We start from the raw sequence: 21,088 nt of genomic DNA, 5'->3' as shown, positions 1-21,088 counted from the left end.
AGGGTCAGGAAAATCCTTCAAAACTAGGATTGAAGTCAAGGCAAGGCACCAAGAAACAATCCAAAACCTCCTTTGGAAGGCCATATTTTGTACTGGCTTGCCTTCGGTGGACTGCTTGAGTCAGGGCAGAACCTTGGCTAAGGAGCACTTCTTTTATAATGTTTGAGCAGCACTAAAAAGCATTGAAAAAATATTTCTTTCCTTTGTTTCTTCTGGAAAGGAGTCTAGTCTTCACATCACATCATTTGACCTTTCTCCTCAGCACTCCAAAATCACAATGAAGGGCCCTAGCACAAGTTTATCTCATCTTTCCCCCCATATTAAGTCAGTCCAGGACAAGACTGATTTTATACATGATTCACTGGCAACCATTAAAAGCGGGAGGTGTGGCTAAGTGTTCTGAACATCTGCGGTGATTAATTCAAAAGAACCTGAAGACGTTAACTTGGCCCTTCCTCCTTCCAGGACAGATGCTTTGATTTCCATACAGTTCCCTGTGTGAAGAGCATGTTACATGCGTCCTTAAAAAATATTTGATCTGCACAGAGTTTAAAGATGTTTTCACACTTTTTTTTTGGTAAAAATAAGGATTTGTTGAAATGCCTTTGGTCAAAATTTCATTCCCCACACTGCTTTGCAGTGTTGTTGCCCCTTATCCCCCTGAGCCGGCTGCATTTCCATGGTGCTGTGCACATAAAATGTAAAGCATTTAGAATGAAAGTGCTGTAGAAGTGTGATGCTAATAATATTTTATAGCTTTAATTATCATTATTGTGGTGCCTAAGGGCATATGCAAAAACGTTTTGAGTGGGAGGAGAGAAGGCAGCACTGTGAACATTTCTGTGGTTTTGCAGGGCAGTGCACAATTACATTTTCTCATGGGAACGACACAGTACGCCAGAGAGAAAATCTGCATACACCTCTTTGGCTAGTCCATTGGTACACTCACTGCTCAAACCCCAAAGGTAAAGGTACTGCTACAGCCCTTTTAATTTGAAGTAAGAATTGATCTCTCCTTGGTTCCATCCCCTGTAGCAGTTGTAAATACAACATTATCTATTTCTGTCCACGTGCCGGATTTTCTTCTTTAAGCAATACTCTATTTTTTAAATCAGTGGCAGCTTTGCCTAAGGAATGGGTTCAGGATTGAGCAACTGCTGATGTGTGGCACTACTTTGTCAGACTGAGAACAGCAACCTCTATAGTAACCTGCCTATTTCTCAATCCCAATACACAAGGCAAATAGTGCTTTCTTTCCTTCTAAACTCCCACCAATCCATATTATGTGTATGTGGGTGGAGAGAAAGACAATGAGAAAAAACAGAGGGGCCTTGTGTAGCTGTGCTGGCACTCAGAGGATCTGGATCATAAACATTCAGGCAGAGTTTGCCACAGGAACCTTTTTAGCAATGTAAACACTCTTTATGCAAGCCAATATATATGGTTACTAGAACTAGTTCCAAACAAACAGAAAAGCAGAGGGCTGGGATATAAGACACTGAGGTTTACTGTATCACAAAATAAAAATCAGGCATTTACTAAATTTTGCTTTTGTTGAAGATTAGTTAGGAAGCCTATGATATTTCACTTTCACAGCAGGGAAACAAAGCAGATTCCTTGGTATAAAAGAGGAAACAATACCTTCGGGGACACGCTTTAAGAGCATCCTTTGAGTGAGGCTGTGCTACTATTTAGATCCTAGAAGATTCACTATGAAATCTACTTATTAAAGTTGCTGAAAGTTGCAAGTAGCATGGACAAAATCAGGTATACTAAAAGGACCATGAAAAGGCTGGGACCAAGTTCTTCTCTCTTATACAGTGCAAACTACTGAAACCAGAAGAGGATACCTTAGCCTTCCATCATTTTAACATTTATCTTTTACTTTTGGCAAACTTGTGTAGATCGCATAGTAGTTTTCAGATGTTTTATGTCATTTATATGATGGAATATTTATCATAAATGTCATGATCAGGACCCTTCAGTTGCTGTCAGCCTTCCTGGTTGAAAAACTGAAAAACAAACTCAGTTTGACTTGGCTGTGGTTATTAAAAGGGTTAGCACATGACTCAGCTTCCTAATAGGTCAGTGCATATTCAAGTAAGCAAGTATGCATTATAATTAAGCATACTGATAGCCAATGTAGTGATTTTAAGGCAATGGAAATTGGAGACTCTGTTAAAAGAAAAAGAAAGTGTCAGAGGCTTCTGCCTATGAAAAAGAAAAGTCATATACAATCTATAACATAAGAGAAAGGAATTTGCATGTGGGGATCTGTTCTTAACAAGTTAAACACATTCTATTGAATTACTAGATTTTTCCTTTATTTTGCTTTTTCATTTTTTTACTTTTCTCCCCATTTTTAACTTCTACAATAGATTATATTTTAATAAATAAATTGACCCTTAATATTCAAATACCTATTAAATGTTGTGTGTTAAATGGCTGTCCCTCAGTTTAGCTTCTGAGAATATAGTGAATATAGTGAATATTTTAAAAATCCATAAAAAAGAAAAGAAGAAAAGCTAATGAAGCAATCATGTAAGAGAAGAAGAATAGATTTTTGATTTCAGTCCAACCTGGAATCACATAACTTATGAGCAAGGGAACACTCTCTCATCTTGTTATTAGAGAAAAAGAAACTGGGTTTTTAATGTCAAGCTTTTACAAAGAAAAACTTACAAATAGGATATCAATTTACTATAATCTATAATGTAACTGTAGACAAAGAAATTAGACCTCACTGCCCGATGTACCATTTCAACTGTTCACAGATTCACAGAAGTTTAGGGCTGGAAGGGACCTCATGAGATCATCCGGTCCAGTCCCCCTGCTCTGGGCAGGAAAGACTACTGGGGTCAAATAACCCCAGCAAGGTGTACATCCAGTCTCCTTTTGAAGATCTCCAGGGTAGGTACCTGCACCACCCCTGCTGGGAGTCTAATCCAGAGTCTGGTCACTATTAGAAGGTTTTATTAAAATCAAGGAGTCAGTAAGAAGCATTTTTGTTCAAACAGGGAATAAAGGTGGTAACGGGACAATTTACTCGGTTCTTATTTATGTTTCATTCAGATATCCCTTTATTTTGTGGTGGTATCACTGAAAATATATATAAATGAATTGTACAGAATCAGAGCATACAAAAATTAACTTTCTTCCTAAATGTATTGTTTCTGTCATGACCAGATTTATCAGAACACAAGAACATGTTAGCCAAACTCTCTTTTTGGTTCTGTGCAAAAGTCTTTGTTAAATAATAGCTTCTTAAAAGAAATGCAGTTAAGCAGCAGATGGAAAACAATGCCATTGTATCCCCGTATTACTTTTAAGATCATTATACTGTATTATTAAACTCCAATTATTCCAAATACTTCCTTTACCCTTCTAAAAGTTTTACACTTTATTAATGGTTTGATTGACTGCTAGTTTAGATTAAATGCTTGTAGATTTACAGCCATTGACACATGAGAAGAGATATAGGACACAGTAATTTACTGTTCACTTGCTTTCAGATGTAGACAACTGAATTATGGCTTCCTCTAAATCTGGGAATAAATCGGGTGCCAGATGACTCAGTGGGTTGGCTCAAGCTATGGAGCTTTTCTTTTGTAGGTCCCTGCATGGAATCCAGCCCACGTTGGTAAGTGTCTGAAAGTTAACATTTGAAGGTCTATATGTAAATAGTTCCTGGTCTTAATTTGGTTTCCAATAAGCTATCACCACACCTATCATTCCTTGTTACTGGGATTGATAAAATAATAATTATAATCTGCACCCTAGCTGGCAGCCACAGCTGAAAAAACACAAACTATATCAGTGAGGATAAATTGTTCTTTCATTCTTAGATATGGTCCTTTTACTTTACTGTTTAGGACTGAAGTCAGAAAGCTGGTACTACATTTAGCTGTCCTTTGGATAGAGAATTGCATTGTCCAAAGCTGTCAGATTGGCATGTCTTATTACAACTAGTGTGACCAACATATGGTATAGGTGCAAGTTTCACGGGACACGTCTTGTGTGTGGCACACAACAGATTAGGGAAGGCACTGCAGTGTTAGATAGGAAAGAGAACAGAAAGCGGAGCATCAGATCAGGCAGGGGGCAGCAAGCCAAGCAGTAGATTGGATAAGGCAAGGGGAAAGGAGTGGCACTCAGGGAGGGTGCGGGGCTAATTTCATAGACTTCATAGACATTAGGGCTGGAAGGGACCTCGGAAGATCATTGAGTCCAGTCCCCTGCCCCAGGGGCAGGAAGTCAGCTGGGGTCAAGGGATCCCAGCAAGGTAAATGTCCAAATGTTTCTTAAAGGAGTCCAGAGTAGGTGCTTGCACCGCCTCTGAAGGCAGTCTATTCCAGGCCTTGGGGGCTCAGACAGTAAAGAAGTTTTTCCTTATGTCCAGCCTGAATCAGTCTTGGAGGAGTATGTGACCGTTTGTGGCACACCTGCCAAAGAGGTTGATCTCCAGTCTTACAGCACTGTTTTCAAAAGAGAAGTATTTGAACTTTGCTGTACAGCCATAATTTTGACCATGCATCCACTGTACAGTCTGCTTTTCAGCTCCACAGTTCCCACGTTCCTCTACTAGACATTTGCTACATTTCCACTGACACACTTCAGAGACACCAGTGGCAGCATCATTCCATTTTCCCCTACCGAGCTAGACAGGGAGGATCTGTTATATGCACCAACCTGCCTCACAAGGGATTTTAAGAAGTACCAGAAACAATATCAGCATGTTCATCTTGCCCTTTGCTTACAGCTTACAAACAAAACGAACGTGACAGAAGAGAAAGAAACGAGTCTGAGGCAATGCCAATTTTAAATATCTTTTCTACAGGTGGGTCAGAACACCAAGTGAATTAAAGATACGGTAAAGCGCCAAACCTTCTAGGTCTGCTAAACATTGTGGACATATGCATTATATATTTCATTTTAAGGGCTAAATCAGTTCCAAATTCACTTGGGCAAGAGAGTCCAAGCTCCAAAAGTCGACTGAGCAGAGCTCAATCATTCAAGCCCATGGTGCTCTACTGCTGGGCAAATATTCTCCCTCCCAGACCCACCTGTCTGGGACATCAGATACTCCTCAAATCCAAACGCCCTACATGCAGGCCCCAGCTGAGATGCCCCCTGGTCTCACTCACGTCTAGACAAAAGGCCAAGGAACAAGCCAGGGGGAAAGCAAGAAGGCAGCCCCCGTTACCACAAAACCATGTTTTAGCAGTGCAGTGGGCAGCCCCCCCCAACTGTACTTGGCTAAACATCGTGGCCGTTATGTGTGTATATGTGTACACTGGATTTGTTTCAAGATGGCAAGTAGGAGCCAAGTTGGTGGCAAGCAGCTGAAGCCTGCGAGCGAGGCCGAGCAGAGGTCGTGCGAAGAGGCACAGAGAAACCCTCTCAAGCCCAGCTCCGCTGCTGCACGGCCCCCCTCACTCCGCTCTCAGGGCGGCTGTCAGCGGTGGATCCGGTTTCCGAGGGGCCAGCGCCCGCACCCCGCGGCCCGAGCCCAGGCACAGGAGCGACGGGGGCGGCGCGGGGCCGGGGCAGCGCGGAGCTGAGGCCGGGCCTGGCGCGGCGCGGAGAGGAGCTGGGCGCCCAGGCCCCTCCCCTCCCCGCCCGGCAGCGGCAGCCGCGCGCCCGCTCCATGACGCGCCGGCCGGGCGAGGCTCCAGGCGGCGGCGGCCGGGCCCGGAGCCGCCCCCGGCCGGGCGCGGCCCACGCTGTGGCCTGCGTCACGCGGCTGCCGCGCGTGGGAGGGCGGCGCAGCGCCGCGCACGGAGCAGGAGCGGAATCTCCCCATGTGACCGCCGGGCGCGGGCGGCGGGGGCGGGGGAGGGCTAGGCCGCTCCTCCCTCCCTCCCCGGCGCCGGCAGCACCCGCGAAGGCGGAGGGGCCGCGCCGCCCAGCGCCCCGCGCACGGGAGAGGCGGAGCCTGGCGCGGGGGGCGCGGGCAGCAACTTCTGTGCCGAGTCTGCAGCGCCGGCGCGGGACGGACGGGACCCCCGGGCGGGAGGGCGGGCGCCGGCAGCAGCCGCCTGCCGCCCGGTACGTGGGGCCGGGTCGGGCCCCCGGGCGGGGTCTGTCTTGCACCGCGGGGCGGGGGGGTGCGCGCGGCGGTGGCATGGTGCGGGTCTCGCCGCCCTCCCCGGGGGTAGGGAAAAGTTGTGCCCGGCCTGCGGGGCCAGGACCCGGGAGCCCTGGGGCGCTGCAGAGGGGCCGGCGGCGCTGGGCCGGCCCGGGCGGAAGCGGCGGCGTGTGTGGGTGCTTCCCAGAGAAATCCGGCGCGGGAGGGACGAGCGAGTAGGCGGGAAGTGCAGAAACATCCTTGCAGTGTGTGTGCTGGCCGGGGGGGCCGCGCTGCCCGCGGCGCGGCCCGGGAGGGGGAGGTGTCGCGGTCCCCACGGGCAGGGCAGGGCAGGGCCTGGGGGCTGCTGCGCTTCGTGCCAGCCCCGCGCCTCCCGGCCGCCCCCGCAGGGCAGGAGCCGAGCTGCCCACGAGTCCAGGCTGCCTGCACTTGGGCTCCTGTTTTGACTTCCTGGGCAGCGTGCACCCACTGCACGCAGACCCGCCGCGCCCTCTCCCAGGGACACTTCCCGGAGGAAGAGACCTGAGACTTTCTTCCCCCTCCCAACGCGGGACTGGAGTGCAGATGGAGAAGGAGCCCTGTCCTTCCCAAACCACTGCCCCCCCCCCCGGTCTAGGTTGCTTCTTTTTGCCCTCGAAGATTGCACGGGCGCATGCCTCCACTCAAACCTAAAATGCGATTCAGTGGCTCAGGTGTGCTTGCTTGGCTTGCTTCTCTTTTCTTTTCAAACCGTTTTTCTTAGCTTCCTCAGGGGGCCACAGTTGCACGAGAGTATGGAGAATCACAGCTCTGGATCTGATTGCCAGTCATTTTGGCAGCCATAAATAAAACGCGCCGGATTACCTTAGCCCAGTCGAGCGGTTCTATAGATAGACCATCCAGAGCGAGCGGTGGATGACTAATAATGTTAGGGCTGTATTGTGGATTTTTTTTTAAGTGTCCGATTTCTTACACAGTGCTGTACCAGGCATCTAAATGGGTAAAATCCTATTTAATGGAATATATTTCTGTGCATTTCAAAATCATTTTTGGTACAGCAGTCTTGTATCTGCCTTGGCTTTTTTAATCTAGCTACTGCAAAGGCATGTAACTTCTTTTAGTAAGAGACTTTAAGAAATACTGTAAAAAAAGAACCAAACCAGAACAGGTGCAAAGCAGCTCCTCTCAAACTCGAATGCAGCTTGTCTTCAGAAAGTTTTCAGAATGCCAGAAGTGATTAGAATATGTTATGAAATACTAACTTTTGTCTAAAATCCAGTAACTTGCTGTTTCTTCCTTTTTTTCTTATGCACACTTCTGATTTAATTGGCAGCAGCTCAGGTGTAATTCATCCTCAGCAGTACTGCTAAAAAATGTAGCTAAGGTTGCTGAACTGCCTTTACCAGCATCACAGCCATTACAAAAAATCTGGGAAATCGCTAGTTAAATCCTCACCCAGTAGGATTACATCCCACAACCCTGAGTTTTCCTTCTCTGTGTTACCTCGCCCACATCCACCACCCACAGGCAACATGTCTCCTCCCTCCACCTCCACACAAAATGTGCAACCTTCAACTCCTACCATGTGAAATGGTTAGAAATGGATGCTTTCTAATTGTTCAGGATGTTGCAGTGGTCTAGTGCTGAGGTAAATAATTGTGTGTAGCATAGACTTCTCATTGATAGTTTGTGTTAATGGTAGGAATTGGCTGTAGTAAAGCTTTTTGCTTCTGGGCAGTGATTGTTGAATGTCTGCGTACAGTTGAATTTTTCCAGTAGTTTGTGTGTTTTGGTCAGAGTTAAGGTGACATGTTATGCTGAAGGGGGGACACGTGGTGGATAGAAATGAGGTAATGTGGAAAAGGAAAATGCATGGTTTGTGGGCTTTGAGGGTTGGATGAAGATTTAACCAGCAATTTCCTGGTTTTTCCATGGCTGTATCTATGCATGCTGTAAATATATTTTAAACAGTATTCTTATTTTAGGGGAAATTTCCTAGGTGGAGTTGGGTCTTATGTTTGGGGAAAAAAAAAAGTATCTGTTGTCCTTGGTGTGTGTTCTTTTTCCCTTGGGCTCCACCTTGTTCTCCTTCCTGGCCTGCTGCACAGCATCATTTCTTTCTTGTATGCCCTCAATTGTGTTTTGGTTCCTGTTCTTCTCTAGATCCAGCACAGATTTCTTCCGTGATTATACTCTTTCCCAACACGTGTTACCTAGCTTTGCTTCCTACAGGCTGTTCTTCACCTCTTCCCCACTGGCACAGAGACTTGTTTTAAGGTCATCTGACACTCGTGATGTAAATGATCAGGAAGGGAGACTTGGAAATGAGTCGGGAGGGTCAATGCAAGGGTAGTCCAGCCAGGAGTCTCTTTCTCAAATCGTAAGGTGGGAAGATGCTTGCAGCTGAAAGTACCTCAAAGTAACTCCGTCCCGAGGGAGCAGTCTTTTCTGGCTATCTTCCGGTAGTTTGTCAGGAGATTACCAACCTGCCTGACCCAAACCCAGGGCCATTACTGCAGGTGGGAAGGCCTGAGCCTCTGTAAGGAGTGTGTGGAGGTGTGGGGCACACATGGCCCCAGTGTCTGGTAAAGAACCTGACTCTTCCATTGATAGAGCAGAAACAAGGGTATTGGATAGTTGTGTACGAATCCCCCCCCCACCTTTGCCTTTCTATTTATACAGCCTTCTGTCACGTTTTCCTCAGCAGTGTTGCATGGTTATCATGAAGCTGAAGCAGCAACACTAAAGCAGTGATACTTGGCATCTCCTCTTAGTAAACTGCCTCATTTTCCCCAGAAAGGCAGGCAGCAGTGCCATGAGTAGCTTTGGATGGATGTACTGGTATCTTTTGGTGCTGCTGCCAGTCTTCCTTGGCATAGGCAGGAGTCGGCATCAGCTAGCTGTCTACCTGGGTTCCCACGAAGGGTATGCTCATTCAGAGTTTGCTTGGATATTGGAAACAGAGCTGCATTAGCACAGCAGTGAAATCTAGATCATGTATTTCTATGTGACATTTCATTGTGTCACTTAGATACGCCCAGACTCTGGTCCTCTGGACAGAACTGCCTTCCTCATAGTTGCCTTTCCTTCGACTTGTGCTCTTCAAGCTCAGTTTCTTTCCTTTGTGCTCCTGATAAAGACCAGTCAGATGAAGTCCAGGAAGGCAGGGAGGCAAGTTCATGAGCTGAGTAGAGCTAGTGAGGCAGGGAGGCAAGCTGGAAGCATTAGAAAATGAAAGTAGCTGACCATTCGAGTAAGGTCACTCAAATACGTTTAATTTTAAAAATCCAGAAGTCGTCCCATGTTGGAGGTACTGTCAGAATAGGTAGGATTGAAATAGAGGAGTGCAAATTAACCTGAGAAAAAAGAGGTTAAAACTTCCGATTGGAACATTTAAAAACATTTCTGTATAAGTTAGTAAATGCCTTATTTAAATGTGTAGAAAACTTTCTCCTCTCAAATTACTTTAGTTTGGAGACTGGATTCAGGCTTTAAAATACAAAACAGTAATTTCAGTCATGCTTTAAATGCCTTAACGTGGTCTGAACCGTGGGGTCACCAGTGGTACCTCCATAGTATGTATTAATCTAGATTTGTCCAGTGTAAGCAGATTTGTTGGTTTGGAACCTCCAGCTAAAGATTGCCAATGGACTAGCTACTCTTTCAGCCTGTCATCTGGAAAAAGCAGCTCCACGCTTTGCCTTGGGAGGTGAGGGGCCATCTCCTCCTCCTTTTCAGGACCTACTGAGTTCTCTAGACAAAGTGTGTTTATGTGAATTTTGTGTCAGGATGGAGGAACTGAATCATTCATATTCATTGTTTGAATCCACTTGTTAAAATATTATGGTGAGGGTGGAAAAAATATAATGGATAGAAGAGAGATTGCTAACTCTCCCAAATGTAATCTCAGTTTATTGTCAGTGTTCTTCTTTAATTTTACTATTTAATGTATCGGGATCCTGTTCATGAGACTTCACATATTGCTGAATTACAGTATGTAGCTTTTAATAGAATATCTCAAATACGTTTCCTTTCAAGGATCCTGCTGCAATAAGTTAACCTACTTTGCTGCAATATTTAGTGTTCATAAGGACTTCTAATTTCATACTGCATTCCCAAGTGCATAATTTATTTGGTTGTGATCTATCCAGTTATGGTACTTAAACTGCCCACTCAAAACTGAACAGGTATAACACCATCTATTTTGATTTCAAAATACCAGTCAAGAAATATCATTCGGTCTTGTGTAAATCTTTTTTTCCCCCTGAAGATATATGTTCACATTCAACCTGTTACTACTGTGTTTTGTGCAATTTTTATGTCTCTCTTAATTTCAGTTTCATTGGTAGCATTTAATGGAATCGGAGCTTTACTCGCTGGGCACCTGAAAGTTAAACTTTTCTTACAAAAGTTCTGTGTTAATTCTGTTAGTTCCTGTACATTTTGGAGAGGGAGACATTAAGGGCTCTTAAAGGCAAAACAGCATGTAAATGTAAAAATACTTTCTACTACCATTTTTCCCCTAACAGTTTACCCTTTTGCCCCAAGTACACACTTCTGCAGGGTTTATAAAAATTAACAATTTAAAAAAAATCAGATGCTTAAGAATTTAAATAGGATTTTTTGAAAGTTAATTGTATTTTTTTTAAGATGCTTTTTAAAAAATAAATCTATATAAAGATAGTTTTAATTAAAAATATGTTAAAGCTTAAAGATGTTGTGGAATAGGAATTATAACTTCTAATTGGATACTACTTGAGACATATATTAGATGCTATTTGAGACAATATATTTGTGTAACCTTTTTAGAAAAGTTTTATAAATGGGTCACAACAATGGGACTATATTAGGGGCCCAATTGTATGGGGTTTCTAGAGGCTCCTCTATAGATTAATAAAGATTAAAGAACACCACTCTACCTGATGGGACTCAGTGCTCAGGCTAGAAGATCCCATTAAGCATCTCTGTGATGCTTAATTTCAGTTCTCAATCTGTGGATTTGTCTTTCCAGAGATAACATCCTTGTTAACAGCATTATATGGTAATGAGAGATAACAGACCTGACTACCTACCCATCAGCCCTCTTGTCTCTGTGATTTTGTATAGACAGTCAAGCCCTTACCTTTTTCTAAAAGTGCAAAGCTTCAAGAAGTTAAACAAATAAAGGGTATCAAACAACAAGAATGAACTTTTTGTAGAAAACACTGTTTAAATTGAGGCTTCCTGACCAGTGATTCAGATTGTGATTTAAATTGTAATTTAAATCCACCCTGCGCGTCTGTGTATCTTTTTATGGTAACATTTGTGAAAGTTTTGCTAATAACTAGTAATATGTTTAGTTCTGCATATTTTGTAAATGTTGACTTCAAGCAACTAATCTCCTAATTTTAACATGCTTTGCAGTGGTAGAGCAGGAAAGGTGTTAGGTGTTCACTTCTAGATTTTAGTCCTAGTGCTTTCATAACAGCCAGTAAGTTACGCAGTTGAAACTTTTCTTGATCAGTGATTTCAGCCTATATGACAGTACCCTAAACTCCCCTTAAACTCCCCATTATTTCTGTAAAACCCATGCTGGAGTTAATGTTAGCATACATGTTCTTTTAACTAAAACTTTTCAGGGTATTCTAAGTTACTTAATAACATTCATGGGATACATGGGTAATAAGGGATATTTTTCCCTAATTCACAGGAGTACAAATATTTTTTTCTCAAGATACGGAAATAGAGCACTTACTCTCCTTGAGGAGAGACAGCTCTTCTGGGACCATTCAGACTGTAACTCTCCTTTCCCTGAGTATGGTTTCATGTCTGAACACCAGTGGTGTATCTAGGTTGCCTGGTATCTAAGAGGCAGCCAAGTTCAAGATGTTGATTGTAAGCTCTGAAACTGACTCCTGTCGGACTTCGCTAACCCAGAAACTTTCTCTTGGTAATGTTGCCATGATTGAAATTAGCAAAGGCATAAAGCTAATTGTGTATATATGCACATAAACACTTTGTAGAGGCAGCTATGAAAAGTACTGTCAACAAATGGGAGGTGTCTGTGAGGATCTGTTGAACATGCTGAGAGAGCATTCTCAGCCAGAACCTAGATTTGTTAACTTTGAGGCCTGCTGTAAAGCCCTTCTTCTTTGCCCTCCCACCCATTCACCTGAGTATTTGGGAAGGAAGTGAGTCAAGGAGGGGTAGTCAGAATTAGCAGTTTCTTTTATCAGAGTTGTGGTTATGTTGTTATCAGGCAGATCCTTGGTTATATTGTGAATTGAAGTGGGCAGAAACAGCTGTACTAAGCAGCAGGTCAGTGTACCGTTTTGATATTCTTAGGTGAAACTGAAAGTAAGCTGCGTTCTCCTTGAATCATCTCCTGTCACAGCTTTGCTGAAACTTCAATAAGGGGTAGATTGAAATTCATTCATAAATGTTTTAGCCATTGACTCCATCTCAGAAAATGAAAGCTGCTGAATGATCAAAGGGGAAAACACAGTACCTTTCTTCCTAGCCATGATCTTTTGTACACTGAGGAGAAATGCTCTTCTCTTTGACAACACTGAGTCTAGGAAGAAAGTCTCTGAACTTCAGCATTTCCTCTGGTAACTGATGTTCATTTTCTCTTTGTTTTACTTTTCATAGGTTCTGTTACCTGTGATGGCATCCGCTTTACCCAGAACCCTTGGGGAATTGCAACTGTATCGAATATTACAAAAGGCAAATCTTTTATTCTACTTCGATGCCTTCATTCAGCAGGGTGGTGATGATGTCCAGCAACTCTGTGAAGCTGGCGAAGAGGAGTTTTTGGAGATAATGGCTCTTGTAGGCATGGCAAGCAAGCCTCTTCATGTTCGAAGACTTCAGAAGGCTTTGAGGGACTGGGTCACAAACCCAGGCCTTTTCAATCAACCTCTCACGTCCTTACCAGTCAGTAGCATTCCAATATATAAATTACCAGAAGGGTCTCCTGCTTGGTTGGGAATATCCTGCAGTAGTTATGAAAGGAGTAGTAACACCAGGGAGCCCCACTTGAAGATTCCAAAATGTGTTGCCACTACATGCGTGCAAAGTGTGGGTGCAGGCAAATCTGACGGTGTGGGAAACTTAACGCTGCAGAGTGCCAGTGAACCGAGACTATGGCAGGGGCACCACACTACAGAGAGTGAACACAGCCTTTCCCCAGCTGACCTTGGCTCTCCAGCTTCACCAAAGGAAAACTCTGAGACCCTGGATGCTGCAGCTGCCCTGTCAGTTGCTGAATGTGTAGAACGTATGGTTCCCTCCCTGCCCAAAAGTGACTTGAATGAAGTAAAGGAGTTACTGAAAACAAATAAGAAGCTTGCAAAGATGATTGGTCATATCTTTGAGATGAATGACGAGGATCCTCACAAAGAAGAGGAGATCAGGAAATACAGTGCAATATATGGCAGATTTGACTCGAAGAGAAAGGACGGCAAACATCTAACCCTCCATGAGGTAAAAAAAGCCCCAAGCTGCAGTGAGCTTGCCCCACTACTGTACTCCCTGTAGTTTTCCTATGGGCACAGGTTTTGCTTCCAATTGTATATGTAGTGCTTGTTTGTGTGTCATCAGCACTGCCTGAGACATGTGGCTCATAAAGATCTGAGGTAACCTTTCCTGCTCTTGTCCACATTGACATCTGTGATTTAAAATACATATTACTAGAGTGCTAAATTGCTGGCTTTGGTGTCTGTCAAACAAGCAACGAAAGAAACAAATACAGCAACATTTAAATAGCAATTCGGTACTGTCCAAAGCTCCAGGCTTGGCCTTCTAAACACTGGGAACTCCTCTAGACAGGTCCTGCCTTTCTGTCTCTCTCTTGAGAGTAAGTGGGTCTCCTCTAATGATATTTGAAGCTTCAGGTGATGACATTACCCAATTTGATTAATGTAACTTGGCAGTCTTCCCTTGCTCTACACCCCATGCCACAGCAGATGGAAGGCAGAGAAAATACTGCAGATTAAGGGCCCCCAGTACTTGGTTTTCTGTGGCTTGAGATCAAGATGGGTTTTTTACTACCCTTGTGTTTCACTGAGCTTAGTGCTCTGGGTGATTCCCCAATCTGTAGCCTGCATGCCCTGATGCTATCTGGAGGGGAAAGGCAGGCTGTGTTGGGACAGAGTGTCTTTGACCTGAAGGCTTCTCATTTTGACATTGCAGAGTAACAGTATCACTTATGTCCCTTTCTTTAAAAGTACACGTACGCACATATGCTACTTTCATTCTGTGCTCCTTTTCTGAAGCTAATACTGCGTAGGTTGTAATGCAATAGGTGTGTCTGTGCTGGGAATAGCTTTTTTCAGTGTTGCAGTAGGGTACTCATGTAGAATAAACATTAATTTAAAGCAGTGCCAGATAGTATTGTTGTGAATGCTGCATCAGCACTTCCACAGTTAACAGAGATTGCAAAATTTCAGTCTGATTTGAAAGTTGGTATATGAGGCTGAGCTTCCAAAATGAAGGCTGAGTTCACACTACAGGAGTGGCAAACAAAGTACCAGTTTTATACTTCTTTTCACTTTTCTAAAAGGTGGTGTAGGCATGTTAAGTTATAAATGTCATTTTATGTGTAATGGAAACTTACAGGTGCTTTTGAAAAAAGACAAAGTTAAAATTAGTATTTATTTTAAGGAGTCAACAATTTATGACCAGTAGTAATCTCTCTCCATGATCTCTCTTTTTTTTTTATATTCATCACAGACTAGTTTATGTTTTCAGTTGAACTTGTGGGCATTTAGATGCATCAGTACTACATAGATTTAGTTGTGTGATTCCAGTTACATACAGTATTTGGAAAAGGTACAGCTCAGTGTTAGGAGTTTATCCAGTGCGTAAGTTGAGACCCTGGCATATTCCTGTGTACCTGTAGCAGGACAAGTGCTGTCCCAGCTGCATGAGGGATGAATGAAGGATTTGAAGAGACTCCTAGGGATGTGCAAATCCTGGGCTGTAGGATCGAACGCTGTGGGACATCTGTGCATGTTGCTGCACAGCAGAAATTTAGAAGAAGGGTGAATTCTTTGTAACCTCTCTCTCTGCATAGAATGGAGACTCACAGGGCTTGCAGAATCTACCCAAGCCGTCTGTCTGCAATGGCAGCTGCAATGACATTCTGAAGCCAGGAGAGAAAATTCCTCTCAGAGTTCCCCGACGTCAAGTTGAATTACTTGGGTCCAGTGCCGGGAAGAGGATTTGCTATATACTGAAATGTAGGTAGTCCTTTGACTGAATTGCAGCAGCTCCTTCAGAGCCCTGAATGATTTGGCTGCACCCTAGAACGACACACTAAACTACGTGATGAAGGACTAGGGGAGAGCTAGGACTTATTTCTTCCTGTTGGCATGTTTTAACATTGTAGAAGGAGCCATTGTTGTCAGCTGTAAATGTATATTAAAAATGAATGGGAACATGGTTTGATCCTAGCACATTTTAGGAAATGTTGCATGGCTATTACTATAGAAGGGTGTAGGATCAGGGGGCTACATGGGGAAAATTTAATCTAATTTATGAATATTATTAAACTCAGTGGGAGCTACACACACATAAATGAGAAAATAAATTGCTTGTTAGTTGCCTTTCATTGGTTGTTCAGAAAAGCCAAATTTTGCATGCAAGGCTTTGTTTCTCCAATGGTCTACCCTCCTTTGCCTTTATTTAATAAAAAATGTATGCAAACCATATGTGATCAGTAATAAATAGGCCTGTTTTTTTAAACACTGAATAAACAGAGCCAAAATCTGTCTTGTAAAGCCAACTATTTTCACAGAAAAGGTAGGTCAGAGATGCACCTTGTAGACTAACTGAATAAGTGTATCTGTACTTTGTTTAACTTCAGACTAACATAGTTAAACTTTCTCTCTCTTCTCATGAGAATTTAGTTGAAATGATCTCTAAATGTTTCACTGTGGAGAGGAAGGGAGCCTTAACCCTTCGGAAAATACGAGTTTTTGCTCATCCTGACAGTGATTTATGAGAGTTTTAACCACTGGAGTGTTGTCCATAGTTTACTACACTTTATTGTGCTTTCACGCAGCTCAAGGTTTTCCTTACCAGCTGTCAATGAAGTTTATTCAGCTGTTCACCATCATGAATACTCCTCACTGTCCTAGTTGTCATATGTATCTTAATGTGAAAATTGTGAAACTTTCAGGGCAAAGGGCCAAACCTGTATTAATGTAATGTAATTCTGACCAAGTCTCAATAGCTAAATAGCCTTGATTAAGACTTCCCGATGAATGACCTACCAGGTGCACTGAAGTAGCCTGAATTGTAAAGGACCTGAGCAGCCCACGGAAGCCAGCGGGAACTTTGGATGCTTAGGAATGTTCCAAACCACGCCATTGTTTTTTGGGGTTTTTTTTAACTACAATTATTTGTTCATTAATTAGATTAATATGCCACCCTTCCCCAAAATGGCTTAGGATGGCTTATGGTAAAAGACAAAACGACTTATAAAAGCAGATAACTTTAAATAATAGGGGGAGAAAGACCAGTGAAAATTAGAAGCTTTTGGAACAAGGAAGTTTTCACTTTAATGGCAGTGCACTGCCTTTGACCCATCCCTTTGTCTTGTACCATGAAACTGAGGCACAGTGGGTTCGGTTGAAGAAAGATTGTATTTCAGCTCTGTCCTTGAACTTAGTGCCTCTTCTGTGCTTGTGTCAAATTTGGTTTATATACATATTTTGGTGCTTGCATGACTGCCTAAAAAACTCAAGAAAATCCTGTTTAAATCCAGAGAGTGAGAAATGGGAATATGCTAAGTAAGTAATAAATGAGTCTGATTTTTACATTGCTGCTTTGCTTTTGTTGACTGGGTATAGCTTGAGGAGAGACTTTGTATTTAGTTGTGGGTGTGGTGGGGGAATCATCACCTCTCTTCCCTCCCACCCCAAATTGGGTGGATTTGAGTTTTCCCTGCTTTGTGAAACCCTGTTGTTATAGGTAGGTGAGGGAGCCTTGTTTGAGCTGCATTCCACTTTAATTTCCCACTTGTTTGTTGTGGATCAGTACCTGAAAAGGGAGAAGGCCATGGTGTCTTTTTATGTAGTAAGGTTGGATTTGTAGTGATTGTAGGGAATCTGACATAAGAGCACAAAACAGAAGAAAAATTGGCTTTCTTATGCATTATGACAGAGTACTTGCCAGTAGTGAATTAAATTTTTAAAAATATTATTCCGACCTTTTGAAACCTTATCCTGTAATAGAATAACTTAGAATGTTATTTAAGCATCAGCTGCATATTATTCATGATATATAAGAACTGTGCAAAGACTGATCCTTAAAGGATATTGACACTATTATAGGTTACATTAATTGCTTGAATATCTGTTAATTATGAAAATGTCATTGCTACTTAAAATCTCCAGGGTTTTTTTTTTTTTTTTGGTCTGCTGAGGTTTTCATTATTTTAATGCAATATATGGTATTAAGGCATTTGTAACCATGTTTCAGAATGCTTCTAGTACTTCTGTTCTTGTTAGTCTTATTTCAGTGACAGTTTTGATCATGAATGACAGTTGCTTATGAGACCAACAAGACCTAGTTGTCTCAACAGTACCCCTTGGGTAATTCAGCTCTCCTACCTTCTGCATTGCTAAAACTTCTGTATCCTATTAAAGACTAAACTGAATTAAAGGTAGTAGTTATGTGATGGTGCCAAAAACCTCCAGATCAAGTCTGTAAACTTCTGTTTGTTCATGACGCTTTGTGTAAGGGGTTTCATTCTAGGACTATTTTTTGCAGAAAGCTTGCTTACAAGGGGGATGAGTTTCTATAACCTTTGGAGGTATAACCATTGCAGTTATAAACATAACCATGCCATAGTGAAGTAAAGAAAGCTATGCAGAATTTTTGCTGGTAATTCATTATCAATATAGACCTACTGTCCTGCTCTTAAACTCCAGTTCTCTGCTGATCCAAAGACAGCTTTGGGTTGTGTGCCAGAGTGTGTGATTTCCCTGCCTGTGGTTGTCCCTGTTCAGTGACATGCTGTTTCCTTGCCCCAGGATCGTGATTCTCAACTTTGTTAAACTCAGGGCACCTCTCTTTAGACTTGAGGCACCCTGCAGAAAGTGCCAGCTCTTAATTTTTACTTGTTTTTGACTGCAGAAAAATAATAGGTTTTTTTTCTGTTGCAAAGACCTCAGAAAGACCATAACAGGTCAGAATGTTTTTGACACGGCAAATTCCTATTTGAAATCTCTGGGCATTTATAGCCATGCTCTGGGAGGTGGGGGGGAGGTGCTTTAATTAGCAAGCCACGCTACTTTAAAGCACCCAAGCATCACGTGTTCAGCATCTCTGCACTGTAAAATATCAGCAGGGCACTTTGACCTACAGCTCATCGGACGAGCTTTAGTTCAAAGTGCCCCACCACCATTTTTCAGTGCAGGGATGCTGATACACATGATACTGGATGCTGCTAGAGTGCATTAACTTCTGTGCTTTAGCCAACTAGATTAATCAAGTGTGTTTCACGCTGGATTTACAGCATGTTGGAGCCGTCTCACTTCATGTCTGTAGGAGCCCTCTGGGTTCATCTTGTGAGTTATGTTTGCACACGTAACAGTGCTAAAATTGCATGGCACGCCACAGCACACCTGAAAAGATCTTAGCTGAGATCTTAGCTGGCACCAGTTGAGAACCATCACTTCCCTAAGAGCTTGGACCACACAAATAGATGTAGATGGAAGATGGCAGTACTAGATCCCTAATAAATGTGCTGACTGTGCTTTGAAAAAATATACTTGTTTATAGGTAACAAGCCTGAGGAAGATGTAAAATACCAAGATGGAGGATGCCACCAGGGAATGTAGGGCTGGTGCCTTGGTGAGAAGTTCAGTCTCTTGAAAACTGAGCTGCTTTAAAAGGGAAGCATTTTGAGATCTCAAAGAGGTGTTGGTTCTGGTCTCTTCTGAGGCTCCTTTTGCTGGAGTGCCTGATATTGGTGCCATTCACTCTCTGAAACATAGATTGAAATGCATTCTCCTGTTACGGCTGCTGTGAGATGAAAGAGAATCTACAGCTTCTCCAGCAGCTGAGTTTTTTGATTTCTCTCTGTCCCTGTGTAACTTCAGTGTCTGTTCTGATGTTGATCATGGGCTTTTCAGTCAGCAGTAGCGTGAAACAGGTATTTAGAATAAATGCAGTGTTTCCTGTAGGGTTCTAATTGCCAGTTGTAAAGCTGACAAGCCTTATTAATACCATGTTGTAAGGATATATTAGCAGCAACAGAGGCACTGAGTTGCAGTCCTAGCAGGCTTAGGGTGATGTTGCTGGGCCTGGTTACTTTGAAGAATATCCCTAAAGGTGGGAAATGTAGCCTTTACTCACTCAGGAAAGCTTTTCTACCTACCACTGTCAGTGGGTTTTCAAGCCTTGTGTATACTTTTACACACTTGTGTGTTTGAAAGTCAAATTCTTCAAACATTAAGAGCAGCATTTTTGTGTTGGTATCAAATTAATATTAGGATTTGGTACAAGTAGCTTTTATCAAGACATCTTATAATTAAAGTATAAGTTATACTGTTCTTGCATCTTTTTATATCTCTTTTCCTAACTGGCAAGTATCTGGGAAGCCAAGCACATACAGGCTCAGCATACAGTTAAAAGTAAATGACTTGTCATTGAAATCCATTATCATTTCTGAAGAGTGGATGCTTTTATAAGGGTCAGCAGTTGGCAGTTTGAAAAATCATGAATCCTATTTGTGTTTTACTTTCAGCTAACAGTTAATGAAGCAGCCGCTCAGCTGTGTGTAAAAGATAATGCATTGTTGACCAGGAGAGATGAACTCTTTGCGCTAGCTCGACAGATCTCTCGAGAAGTTACATACAAGTATACTTACAGGACGACCAAGTAAGCTTTTAATTAACTCGGGGGAGCTTTATGTGTAGTGAACCAGCTTAGTAGTGTGTGTGTAAGGGGGGGGGGTGTTGTTTGTTGGTTTGTTTTGGTTTTTTTGCTTTGGAAGCATTAAAAATTTAAGTCTTATTTTGTGGCTAGAAGAACAATTGCATAAGGTGGGGAGGGAGCAGATAGATGCATAAAATAGATATTTTTAGTAATACTATATGAATCATGGAACTTTCCTAATGCTATTATCAATTGTATTATGTAGGCTTTCTAACCTTTTCATTTGCCCTTTATTTTTCCAGATTCAGGATTGGTATATCCCCTTTCAGTATACCATCTCTGAGAATAAAGCTTCTTGAATGTTTGTTGAAACTTGTAATTCAGATATAATATAATGAGCACAGTGGCCAAGGCCTAAACACAGTTGCTTGAATCCTGTTAATCCAATCTGTATACAAAAGGCAGAAGCAGTGATGGGTGGTTTTACTGGCATGGTTAAAAAATAAAAATGTGGGACCAGATCTAAATTGATGATTTGTCTTTATTTGATTTGGAAAGAAACTACAATAAAGGAAGCATGATGGATTTTTATATCAGATTATCTATATTATAGTATTAAGAGATTTCTTAAAATAGGATTATAAATATAATTGACACTTCTGGTCGCTTTTTATAGTAATAATTAGAATATATCTCCTTGATATAACATTTTCCATATTTTTGTAAATATATTGTCATTTTTCAGAATTCTGCCCCCAACAATTTGTATCTTCCTTCCCCCCATTTCAGTTGCTTTTTCCTCCCATACCGTAGATGTGCTAAGGGTTTCCCTCATGTTGCATAGCTGAGGCCAACAGCAGATCATTATGTTCTTTCTCAAACTTTGTTTCGAAGTGAAATTCATCTCTGTTCAACAGAACAGCATATCGGAGTTTTGCCCATGGGATTAATTGCACCTTAATTTAGTTTAATATGTCAGGTGCTTTTGGTATGTTTCTCGTCTCACTGTATGATCTTGTCTGTATTTGCTCTCATCCTGTTACCCTCCTGTTTCCTAGTTAAAGGCCTCTCTGCCCAACAGCAGATCAGCCCAAATGGAACACCTTAGTACTTTATTACAGCATCTTAACTGACCAAACTTCCTTGCCCATA

General features: G+C 42.4%; 1 protein-coding gene across 3 annotated transcripts in view; it reads left to right on the top strand.

Moving 5' to 3' along the window:
• The first annotated feature begins 5,739 nt into the window (after nt 1–5,739).
• The window catches only part of NAB1 (NGFI-A binding protein 1), a 35,604-nt gene continuing 20,255 nt past the window's right edge, over nt 5,740–21,088 (top strand). The window contains exons 1-3 of one of the 3 annotated variants that reach the window (XM_090045232.1): nt 5,740–6,048; nt 12,698–13,531; nt 19,806–19,939. In XM_090045232.1, coding sequence (XP_089901358.1) covers nt 12,713–13,531; nt 19,806–19,939 — 953 coding nt within the window. In that variant the 5' untranslated portion in view covers nt 5,740–6,048; nt 12,698–12,712. Of the gene's footprint in view, nt 6,049–7,738; nt 9,777–12,697; nt 13,532–19,805; nt 19,940–21,088 lie in introns of those variants that run through there. The other 2 variants (XM_090045233.1, XM_090045231.1) reach the window with 2 other exon arrangements.

This window comes from Crocodylus siamensis, chromosome 4, assembly GCF_052110815.1.
Source record: "Crocodylus siamensis isolate JL-2025a chromosome 4, ASM5211081v1, whole genome shotgun sequence".
Taxonomy (NCBI): Eukaryota; Metazoa; Chordata; order Crocodylia; family Crocodylidae; genus Crocodylus; species Crocodylus siamensis.
This window is presented reverse-complemented; position numbering and strand designations above follow the sequence as displayed.